Source organism: Sapajus apella, unplaced genomic scaffold (assembly GCF_009761245.1).
Source record: "Sapajus apella isolate SASKATOON/1434 unplaced genomic scaffold, GSC_monkey_1.0 scaffold6, whole genome shotgun sequence".
Classification (NCBI taxonomy): Eukaryota; Metazoa; Chordata; class Mammalia; order Primates; family Cebidae; genus Sapajus; species Sapajus apella.
The window spans coordinates 13476699-13489177 of record NW_022436946.1 but is presented as its reverse complement, the minus strand read 5'-3'; the positions used below and the strand labels follow the sequence as shown (position 1 = coordinate 13489177).

At 45.2% G+C, this 12479-nt stretch overlaps 1 protein-coding gene across 2 annotated transcripts in view; it reads right to left on the bottom strand.

Annotated features, from left to right (window-relative positions):
• Positions 1-12479, bottom strand: part of MAP3K5 (mitogen-activated protein kinase kinase kinase 5) — a 235541-nt gene that overhangs the window by 32401 nt on the left and 190661 nt on the right. For both annotated transcript variants that reach the window (XM_032274669.1, XM_032274670.1), the window contains exons 22-23: positions 4458-4635; positions 4194-4362 (exon numbers count right to left, since the gene is read on the bottom strand). In XM_032274669.1, the coding sequence (XP_032130560.1) occupies positions 4194-4362; positions 4458-4635 (347 nt within the window). The remainder of the gene's footprint in view (positions 1-4193; positions 4363-4457; positions 4636-12479) is intronic.

The following is a 12479-nucleotide window of genomic DNA, read 5'->3' as shown; positions in this document are numbered from 1 at the left end:
GAACAGACCCCAAACAAGCTGGCATTTTCTGTACTGGGAAAGCACATTCTTTGGGGGTGATTAGCGATCTAGGCAATTCCTGGGTTTTATGTGTTTCTGACAAAAATCAAGCATCTTAAAGGTCCACAAGAGAGCCCTTCACTCCACAGTGGCTAATGCTGATTTACTTTCCTTCTCCACCTCCAATGCCTCCCCACCACCCCACTGTAGGTTTTTCCTAGCACTTGTCACCATTGGGCCTACTAGCAAGGCAGGGCAATGTGGTGGTTAAGGCAAAAACTTCAGAGCCAAACTGCCTGGGTCCAAATCCTAACTCCATTGCTTAGGGCTGCATGACTCTGACAAACTATTCGAGTCCTCTGTGTCTGCTTCCTCATGTGTAAAATGAGGATGCTAATGGAACTATTAGTATAGTACTACTGTCATGAAGATTAAATGAGCAAATACACATGGAATACTAACAATAGTACCTGGTCCAAAGAAAACGTTTGCCGTTGTTACTATATGTTTAACATATGTGTGTCTGTTTTTCTTTTTCTGCTAGAATGTCAACTTCAGAGGGATGCAGATCTTTTTGTTTGGTTCACCATGGTATCTTCAGTACTTAGCACAGTGCCTGGCCTCTGGTTGATACTCAGTAAGTATTTGTTGAATAAATGAATGAACTACAAGTGCTGCCCAGCTTCTCTCTCCGTCCAGCCTGGTTATTCTTCTTGGGTCAACCCAGTCCTGTTCTCAGTCTTTGAATGACAACTGTGAGCCAAAGGAAAGCCCAGAGAGAAGGCTGATGGCTCGAGACTTCCTGTCTCTACCGCATCTCCCAGCACTGCCACGAAGCATGCACAACACCCATCCTCCCCTGACTCAGAGGCCAGCTATCCTCACTCTAGAAAATCTTCTTTCCGGCCCTCGGAGTTGAGATAGCTTTCCTTTAGGACCCAAGTCAGGGTTTTTGAGAGTGTGTAGAAGATGCTCATTTCAGTTTTCCTTGTACCAAGGCCCTACTGGCACATATATGGCCTTTCAGCTCCTTCTATGAGATCTAAAGAGGTGAACCTTAGGGAATTCCTAAGGTGATGGAATGTTCAGCAAAGAAGCATGGTGAGGTTCTCAAGACAGAGACAGGCTGAGATTGTTTAGCAAGAGCCAAGAGAGAGCTCTGCTCCATTTACATCTCAATAAAAGATGAGAACGGGTAAAGTGTTGTACTAAGAGACTTTAAAAACTTGGCTGGACTCCTCCAGCCCCAACCTTTTTGTAGCTATTTCCTCAGGACACAGGGAGGGAAGAAGCTATGTGCAGTAGTCCATAGTGATCATGAAGGACAGGTGGAGGCCACAGGCAAGGGAGGCAGGTGGATGAGTTCCTGGTATCCGTTGAACTCAAAGAGGATAAGAAGTCTCATACCAGGTACTAAGCGTGTCTGCGGGAGGTTGCATCCATAAGAAGCTTGAGGCTGAGGGAAATTCTCTTTTCTCCTGGTGCAGATTTGGGCAGGGGATTATTCCTTGCATCTGTACGCAGAATCCCAGGGAGTACATTTTCCCAGTTATTATGGTTCTGTGTTCTCCGAATTCATATGCTGAAGCCCTAATTCTCAATGGGATGCATTTGGAGATAGGACCTCAAAAGGGATACTTAGAGCTAAGTGAGGTCATCGGGTGGGGCCCTAATCCAATTGAACTGATATTTCTGGTATCCATATCATTAGAGGAATTTGAGATGGAGTTTTGCTCTTGTTACCCAGGCTGGAGTGCAATGGCGCGATCTCGGCTCACCGCAACCTCCGCCTCCCGGGTTCAGGCAATTCTCCTGCCTCAGCCTCCTGAGTATCTGGGATTACAGGCACGCGCCGCCATGCCCAGCTAATTTTTTGTATTTTTAGTAGAGACGGGGTTTCACCATGTTGACCAGGATGGTCTTGATCTCTTGACCTCGTGATCCACCGGCCTCGACCTCCCAAAGTGCTGGGATTACAGGCGTGAGCCACCGTGCCCGGTCTGAACTGATATTTCTGGTATCCATATCAAAAGAGGAAGAGACACTAGGGCTGCAAGTGCACTGGAAAAGACCATGTGAGTGCATGATAAGAAGGTGGCCATCTGCAAGCTAAGCAGAGAGGCCTTGGGAGAAACCAAGCCTGCCAACCCCTTGATCTTGGACTTTCAGCCTCCAGAACCGTGAGAAAATAAATTTCTATTGTTTAAGCCACCCAGTATGTGATAGTTTGTTACGGTTGCTTGCTATAGTTTGGATGTGATTTGTCCTGCCAAAACTCATGTTGAAATTTAATGGCCAATGTAATGATATTGAGAGGTGGTAGAGTCTTCAAAAGGTGTTTGGGTCATGAGACTCATGAAGGGATTAATGCAGTTCTCATGAGATTGGGTTAGCTCTCAGGAAAGCAAGATGTCATAAAGTCAGTTGGCTCTCCTTGTCCCTCTCTTTTTTCCACTCACGCGCCGCTGCCTTTCTACTTTCTGCCATGAGTTGAAGCAGCACAAGGCCCTCACCAGATGCAGATGGGCCACCGGATCTTGGACTTCCTAGGTCTCCAGAACCGTGAGTTCAAATAAACCTCTTTTCTTTATAAACTACTCAGCCTCAGGTATTCTGTTATAGCAACAGAAAATGGACTAAGATATAGCCTTAGCAAACTAGTATACCAAGGAATGATAGGTTTGCTGGCAAGCTTGGTTTTTTCAGAGTACATATGGCCTTCTAACCTATTATATACAGCAGCTCCTCCAATAACACTGTTTTGCTCAATGTTGCTTCGTTATAACCTTGATGAGAAAAAAAAAATTGATTCCTGGTAGGGGCCACTGTCTGTGTGGAGTTTGCACATTTTCCCCATCTGTGTTGTTTTCCCTGGGGTACTCTGGTGATATGGTTTGGCTGTGTCCCCACCCAAATCTCATCTTGAATTGTAACTTCCATAATCCCCATGTGTCACAGTGGATACCCAGTTGGGAGGTAACTAAATCACAGGGGAGGGTCTTTCCTATGATGTTCTCATGATAGTGAATAAGTCTCATGAAATCTGATGGTTTTATAAATGGGAGTTCCCCCACACTTGCCTCTTGCCTGCTGCCATGTAAGATGTGACTTTACTCCTCATTTGCCTTCCACCATGATTGTGAGACTTCCCCAGCCATGTGGAACTGTGAGTCAATTAAATCTCTTTCATTTATAAATTACTTAGTCTCAGGTATGTCTTTATTAGTGGCATGAGCACAGGCTAATAAATATAGTTTCCTCTGCATCCCGAAGATGTGCACGTTAGGTTCATTGGTTTGTCTCCATGGTCCCAGCATGAGTGACTGTGAGTGTGTGTGTGAATGTGCCCTACAGTGGAATGGTGTCCTGTCCAGGGCAGGTGCCCAATTGGTACTGAGCTGCCAGAACAGATTCTGGCCATCCATGGCCCTGAACTGGGTGGGATAATTGAGTAAATAGTTATCTTGTTTTTATTAATCTTTCTTAAATGTAATAGAGTTCACATTTATTTCAATATTGAATATTAGAAGTGTTTTCGTCTTTATTTAGGAGTTTGTCCATGTTTTTGTGACTAGAAATATGACGTAGGAACTTAACTCTTGTTTATATCAATTAGCCTATGGTAAAACTGGTATGGTTATATGTCATTTTGCTTAAGTCACAGTTTCCAAGGACCTATCAACTACATTAAGTGAAGGCTTACTGCAATTTACTTCTCATTGCCCTTCACCTGCCATCTAAATATAGCCTCACAAGCTCAGGAGTTCTGTTGTATTTGCTGATGTTTCCCAAATGCTGAGAGGAGCAACTGGCAGGTAGCCTCATGCTAATGTCAGAATCAGCAACTCACATGGTTCAGTGCGTGTTTATTGATGGAATGAACAAACAAATGAATGAAGAGTAAAAGAGGCCTGTAGGGACTAGTTGGAATGTCACCAATGTGAAAAATTTGCTTCTTAAAAATAGTTATAGTCAAAAATGCAGTGAAAAAATTGTTTTCCTATGTTTATATGAATATATTCCCTAATGTAGGGGTTTACTTTCTTTTTCCCCTGGGGTAGGTTTGTTTACCATCAGGAGCACTGCAGCTTCCTCCTGGCTTTCACGTCATCTGTGGCTGCTGCAGGCGGTTAGGACATAGGTAAAATACGCAAGTAAAGGTTGGGAAATGAACCACCTGGGAGTGGATTTACCTGAGCTAAAGATTCCATCAGGTTTCTCACGATTTTGTCTTGGTCTTCGGTCAGGATCCTGTGAAGGGTGGCTCGCCTCTCACTGTCCTTCCTCAGCATGAAGAATCCAGAATCTTTTTCTTCAGGGGAAGGGGGAGCACTGTGATCTTCAAAATTCTCATCTGGAATGCTGAGAAAATTTATGCTGCATAAATCACAGTTTCCTTTATAAAATGACACACTTACCAACATGCTTCTCTTGCCCCGAGTAAGTCAGGTCTTTACCCCAAAAAGAGTGTCCGAATTCCCTTTACGTCTCTTTCTCCACAGGATTTGGCTCTTGTTTTGAAAGAGAAGGGGTCCACTTTCAACTCCGTGTCGGGTGAAACTGAGCCGTACTCACTGCTGCTGCTGGTGTCCTCCACCAGCACAGGTACCGGCAAGGATATACTCCTGAGATATTCTGCTTGTGAGGAGAGGAAGGAAAAGGTAATTGATGCTTTAAAAAATGTACACATACTGAAATACCCATTGAAAGAGACCCATATTCTTTGCCAAATACCTTGTTGCAATGAGCAGCATAATTATGCTATGTAAGGGGATGGTCATGTGTTATGACTGCCCCCCTTGCTCAGCATAACCCATACAGTGGGGCAGCCAGGAAAGGGCCTCCCAGGCCCTGGGAGGGATATCTCCAGGGAATCAAAACAGTCAAGGAAGCACCAGGCTCAGCGGGTCTGATCCCCTCATTTTTGCTGACAACTAACTATTTCTATTTATGGGTCTCAGTTTTCATATTTATAAAATTTAAGGTCAGATTGATCATCTTTAAGCCTGTTCCTCAGGGGCTTAAGGATCTATGTTAGCATCTCGGGGCTGTCTTGGTTGGGATGAGTGAGTAGGATGCTGTAAGTCTAGAACACAGGTTCCAATCCTGTTTCACCTGAAACCAGAGCAAATATGATGACTGTCATATATCACAGTTCTGCTTAAGGATTCATATAAAAACACTAAAAACAAATTTTGGAAACAGATGGACTAGTCGTTCTCAGATACTATGATTCTCTAGTAGACATGAGCTTCTTTGTTTGGATGAAGACTGAGATGGTCGAGTTGCCTATATTTCCACAAACACTGGTTTTAAAGAAAGTAGTTTTTGCCAGAAACATCTTTAGCAAACACACATCCTAAAGCTACAAAAGTCTTTTAATAAAGAATGAAGGTATAAAATTATAGAAAAGAAAATCCACTGTTGTCTGGAATCTCCTTTTCACTGAATTCTTCTTGGGCTGAACTGAATCAACTGTCCTGATCTGAAGGGTAGCAGGGGACTCCTGACATTGGTTTCAGCTATAGGGAGAAAGAGGGACGTATATGCAGCTTCCAGGAACAGCTGACTTCAGGGGAAAACAATGTACTGGTCAGTAACTGGAAAGTGTTCCCAGGATGAATGGTTGACTTAGCTGCTGTTATTCAAATAGCTCTGTAGCTCAATCACTAGAAGGCAGGAAGCAAGATGAAGCCACAAAGAGTTGCTGGATGGACCAAATATAGTACCAGTATGCAAATGATATGTAGCAGGGGAAATGCCTGGCATGTAGTGTTGTTCCAATATACCTGACCATGGAGTCCCTTTATGCTGGAGCAGCTCATGGGCCTAGCATTTCATGGACCATATTTTAGGCAGCATTGCTACAGCAGGAAGGAAATGGGTGACCTTTTCCTTGCTGATAATAGTAAGGTTGTCTGAGAGAAGAAAGGTTTGTAGGGGTCCAAACAGTGAACTACTTTTGAGTCGTTCCTGGGGAAAGTCAAGGTCTATAGTGTGCCTTGTTTCACTTTAGAGACAACATCAGCCCTATCTGGGGGGGAATAGATTTCAGAACAGAAGAAAACAGCTGCTTGGGAGAAACAGTTTCACTGATATGAGATGTCAAGCCCCTAAAATTAAATGTTGTTGATGGAAGAATATAGCTGAAGGAAGATCTCTTGGCTTTACTGAGTAGCCAATCTCTTCATATGAAGGGATACGGGCTGAGTGCAGTGGCTCACGCCTGTAATCCCAGCACTTTGTGAGGCCGAGGTGGGTGGATCACCTGCGCTCAGGAGTTTGAGACTAGCCTGTCCAACAGGGTGTAACCCCGTCTCTATTAAAAATACAAAAATTAGCCAGGCGTGGTGGCAGGTGCCTGTAACCCTAGCTACTTGGGAGGCTAAGGCAGGAGAATTGCTTGAAGGTGGGAAGTAGAGGTTGCTGTGAGCCAAGATCGCACCGTTGCACTCCAGCCTGAGTGATGAGAGCAAAATCCCATCTCAAAAAAAAAAAAAGAAGAAGAAGGGGTGGAACTCACTGATGATCCTTGAGACTTGGAGAGGGTTTCTTCAGCAGCCCATCTTTATGAGATGAATGCCACACTCAGAAATGGAGGTGTGCATCATTCATAGTTCCAAGACAAAATTGTTGTTTCTTAGGAGTAAAGAGATTAAATCCTATCTAGAATAGTACCAGACGAGGCGTTCCTAGCATGTGTTTCTGTGTGTGTGTGATACATGTATGTGTATCTAAAGAAGAAAGGGAGTAAGGACCTGAATTATCCTGTATTTTGGCTTTTTGGTCATATCATGTGATTTGATTATCCAGTAATGAGAGGGCTTATGTCATACCTGTGAATTTTAACGTTGCTGTGACTACCGACTGCCTAAAAGGAGGCCTAATGACGTAAAACTGTATATGTTTTTTTAGGATGGAATCCAGTGCCTGTCACTATGGCTCATTAAGGAAATAAAGGGACTTATAGATATTCTGCATGCTTTATGTGCAGAGCCCCGATTCCCTCCTTGGCTTGATTTTATTTGTATTTTTGAGATGGAGTCACACTCTTTCGCCCAGGCTGGAGTGCAGTGGCTCAATCTCAGCTCACTACAACCTACGCCTCCTGAGTTCAAGTGATTGTCCTGCCTCAGCCTCCCAAATAGCTGGGATTACAGGCGTGTGCCCCCACGCCTGGCTAATTTTTGTATTTTTAGTAGAGAGAGAGTTTTGCCATGTTGGCCAGGTTGGTCTCGATCTCCTGACATCAAGTGATCCGCCTGCTTCAGCCTCCCAAAGTGCTGGGATTACAGGTGTGAGCCACTGCACCTAGCCTGCTTGATTTTAAATGAGTGAACCTGATTCTAGATTGAGCTCCCTTCTGTGTTAGGCACATGCGTTCATTTATCCAACATACAGTTGCAGATCACTGACTATTTGTCAGGTAGCCAGCAGGACTTGCTGATGGACTAGAGTGAAGGGTATGAAAAGGGAGACTAAAAAATGACCCCAAAGTAGAATTCTGGCCTAAGAAACTGAATGGATGCATGTAGCACTTATATACTAAGATGAGAAATAATACAGGCCAAAAAGGAAAGTACTTTTTAGTGGATAAAGGGTGTTATTTGACAGCTCAGTTTGAAAAATGAAGAAGGCAACTGGGGGGCCGGGCACAGTGGCTCACGCCTATAATCCCAACACCTTGGGAGGCCAAGGATCACCTGATGTCAGGAGTTCGAGACCAGCCTGGCTAACATGGCAAAACCCTGCCTCTATTAAAAACACAAAAATTAGCCTGACATGGTGGCATGTGCCTGTAGTGACGGCTACTCAGGAGGCTGAGGCAGGAGAATCGCTTGAACCCAGGAGGTGGAAGTTGTAGTGAGTCAAGATCATGCCACTGCACTCCAGCCTGAGTGACAGAGCAAGACTCCCTCTCAAAAAAAAAAAAAAGGCAATTGGATATCAGCTTGGAGCTGAGAACACTAGGCTAGATAGACCCTCAGCAGCCTACTGGCTGGAGATGGTGTTTAAAGGATGACATAATTTGGGGAAAGATACAAAGGCAGCATAGACCCAGCCCTTAAGAATGCCAGTATTTAGAAAAAAAGAATGAACAGGCAGCCAAGAAGAATGACAAGGAGCAGCCATGAGGTTGGAGGAAAACAGAGAAAATTAGGTGTCATGGAAGCCCACACAGGAGAGGGCAAAAGTAAGAGAACGGTCATCCAGGCCGAGGGCCACTGAGAAGTTGAGTAGGTTGGGAAAAACACTTGTTGGATTTGGCTAAAGAAATCTCATTAGACCTTGGTCTGAGCAGGTTCAGTGATCACGTGGAAGGGGAGATGCTACATGGGCGGGAAGGAAGAGGTGGAGATCTGGAGACACTGTACTTGAAGACAGAAAGCTGTGATGGGGGGAAAAACATGGTGGTGCCAGCCAATGAGGCCACTGTAGATCGGGGGAGGGACCAGTTTAGGACAGAAGACACTAGAGCATGTGTATATGGAACACACTGGGAGAGGCAGAAGCTGGAGGAATCACGGGGGGCGGGGGAGGTGTGGGATCCAGGACCCAACTGTGGGGGACTGGCCTTTTGTAGGAAAATGGATGTTTTCTCTGTTGTAAGAAGTGGAAAGAGCGAGACTGCTGAGACAGATCGCTTTATGCATTTGTGGTGGAAATATGATCAAATCCATACCTGAGATTTCTAGCTTCTTAAGTTATGAAGATTTCCTGGCAAGTGAGAAAGTGTAGTGCCTTTGTGTGTCACTGTTAAAGGGAAGAAGCTCAAGTATAACTATTTCCGGCAGAGCACGGTGAGTTTCCAGATATCACAGAGGTTACAAGTTCCTTGACATCAGCTCACACGCGTGAGTGATTGGGACCCCAGGCTGCAAGAGAGGAGCCTGGCAGGCTTTCCACTCATGGGCAGCCTTACTGCTGATGTCTCACCAGGAATTAAGAAGCCCTGCACTATGGGGCTGTCTGTGAAGAGTCTCAAAGAGACTGAATGAGACTCTCTGAGGATAGGACATGTCAAAGATATGTCTCTAGGGAGATGATTCTTACTGGCCTATTCCAGGGCCTGATAGGAAGGGGTGTGAGCCCCAAAGAGATAGCTTTACCAAGAGGCCAGGAGAATAGAATAGGCTGCAGTTGGGAGGAGTGACAGGCCACTCCACGGACTCTAGATTGTTGGGAGCTCCTATCTATGGAAGGGAGGTAGTGTGACCTTTAAGGAATTAGATACATTCCTGCTTTGGGAAAGTGGGGATCTTCTAAAGGATGAGGTGGCGTCAGATCCTAACAGCTATTCATGATGACTAGGATCTTCATGATTCCCCTTCTCCTAACAGTTTAGGAACAAAGTCCGGCCACAACGCAGTCTCTTAATGGGTCATCCTGCCTCCAGTCTCCAATTGACCAAACACAGAATAATGGTTCTCACACTGCAGTGATTACAAGAATCATCTGGGTTTACTTAAAAGTACAGAATTCCACCTTCCACCTCCGCATTCTGAGAAGGGCCAGGCATCTCAATTTTTAACAAGCATCACAAGAGATCCATGCAGGCAGGATTTGGGACCATCTGAGGCATGGCTATATTCCTAGTGTCTCGTGCCTACATTCTAGTGCCAAGTACACAGCAGAGGGTTAAAAATGTTATGGAATAAATGTTATTAAATAAATCATCCTTACACAGCTATGGGAATGATCCATCAATAGCTTCACTGTCCAATATGGTTGCTACTACCTTCCTATGGTTATTAATATTAAAATTTAAATAATAAAAATTCAGTGCCTCAGCTGTGGTAGCCATGTTTAGAGTGTCTAATCGCCACATATGACTAGTGGCTCATGTATTGGAGAGGACATTTCTCTTACTGCAGAATCCTGGGTCCAGTGCTGGTCTGTATTATTTCAGATAAAAATGTTCCCCGGCTCTCCACCCATCCTTGCTGATTCCTTAGCGTTTCATAAGGAGACCTTTGGGATCTGGGCCTGCTCCCCACTCCAGCATCATTCCTCCCCTTTTACTGTAAGTACCAGTGCTGCTGAGCCAGCAAGGCTCCCTTAACATACAGTAAAGTTTCACACATCCGGGCATTAACTCATGCGAGGAGTGGCCTCCCCTGGCTCTCCACTCCCCATCCACCTGAGTTCACATTCGTCCTGACTCATCAGGTGCACCCCACTGGAAAGTCTGCCTTGAAACAGCATTCTCAGACTGACTTCAATCACTTTCTCTCCCTTTTGACTCCTTTAAACAGTCTAAACTATACAATAGTAGAGATGATTTTTTCCAGTGTTTCTCTCCTAGAGGGTCAATGGCTCTTTAAAATCAGGAACTCTGTCTTTATCATCCTTATATATCCAAGGGCCTACCACATTTCCCATGCACACGGTAACTGTATAATTAATATTTAAGTTAAAGTGAATTACTTAAATCTCTGGGTCTGTGTGTGGCCAAGAGAGAGCAGTCAGGATGAGACAAGTCATGTCTCTCTCTAAAGGGGAAGGGGGTCTCATCGTCACCACCCTCTTACTCCCCTCTTGAGGGAAGCCAAGTGCAGTTATGGGAGGTAGAGAACCTTCAAGTGGGCCTGCACTCTAGACAGAAACACATATGCAACCTACAGAAAGTACCTGGGGAAGGAAGAGGCCTGTATCTTGTATTCATCTAGAAGGAGAGTAAGACTAGCTAATTGTTTCAATTAACACGAGGCATGCCATTTTCTGTCATACCTGGGAACAATCAAATGGGATTCTAGGCCAGGCATGACAGCTCATGCCTGTAATCCCAGCACTTTGGGAGGCCAAGGTGGGTGGATCACTTGAGGCCAGGAGTTTAAGACCAGCCTGGCCAACATGGCGAAACCCCATCTCTACTAAAAATACAAAAATTAAGCATGGTGGCAGGCACCTGTAGTCCCAGCTACTCGGGAGGCTAAGGTGGGAGGATCACTTGAGCCTGGGAGGTGGAGGTTGCAGAGAGCTGAGATTGTGCCACTGCAGTCCAGCCTTGGATTCTACCTCAAAAAAAAAAAAAAAAAAGGAGGGGGGGAGGGGGTGGATTTTAGCTTCTAGTTTGGTTACCACATCTGCCCTTCTCTCCTAGGGAGGAGAGAAGAGTCATATCCAGGCAATGACATTGCTTTAGCTGTGAGTCTGAACAGTTTAATCATGCAGGGAATTGGGACTATCCCTTTTTCTAGGCCCAAGTTCCTGTGTGAGCATGAAGGGCAAAAGGGCAGTGAGAACTGACTGTCTAGAGTTCAGCAGGCTTATACCTTCCCTCGCATGCCCACTCCAAGGTACATGGTCACTGAGAAGACGTGGGCAGAAATGCCCACTTAAATGATCTTTCTCTCGCCACCCTCCCGTCTCTCTCACATGCACGCTCTTGCCAAGTGTGTATAGTTGAGTTCACAGAAGTTAAATGCGTGTGTGTGATGGGAACCTATTCCCTGCGAACAAAATTCAAGCCATGTGGAAGGGATAAAACAGTCATGGATTAAACTTCCGGGCAGAGCTCCAAGGCTCTTTTAGGGTATTATTTTATTTCATTCTCAGAACCAAATCTGCAAAGTAAGTAATGTAATCAGCACAGAACGACAGAGGAAACAAGCAAATTGCTGCATGGCCCATATTTGGAAAGTGGGTCAGTGGGATCATAACCTACTTCTGTGTAATTCTGAAGTCAGTGCCCATGTTAGGACACCAGAGGCAGGCTGGTCAGAAGGTTGCCAAGCACTGCAGGGCCGACCTCGTAACAATGCAAGGCTGCCTTCTGGAGCCCAGGCTGTCGTGGAGAAAAGAGGTGTGGGGAGGTACAGGGGTGTGCCTTTCCTCTTCTCAGAGTTTCCCTAGATTCTCAGAATGGAAGAAATGGAAGAAGGAAAAGTGGAGAGGCTGTATCCAGGAAACCCCAATTAACAGACCTCCACTCTGGGCCGACTGGCTTTGGGACATCTGAGGAACCTGCAAAAACTTGCCCCTGGCCGGCAGAACCATGCACAATGAACAAACAATAAGCCCCCTGAACTATTGGATCAACCACTCATCCAACTTAGGAAAATCTAAAACCTGTTTGTTTCTTTTTATTTTTGAGAAAGGGTCTCTCTCTGTCACCCAGGCTGGCATGCAGTGGTGCAATCACAGCTCACTGTAACCTCCGCCCCCCAGGCTCACTCGATCCTCCCACCTCAGCCTCCTGAGTGCCTGGGATCATAGGCATGTACCACTACACCCAGGTATGTTTTTGTATTTTTAGTAGAGATGAGGTCTCACCATATTGCCCAGGTTGGTATTGAATTTCTGAGCTCAAGTAATCCACTCTCCTTGCCTCCCAAAGTGCTGAGATTATAGCCATGAACCATCGCACCCAGCCTCATGTTCATTTCTTTATTATTCTTTGAAATGCTTTAATGGATCTTCCTAGAGCAAATCTACCTTCTCTACCTTCCTAGTTATGATCTGCAAAAGCCAACGTT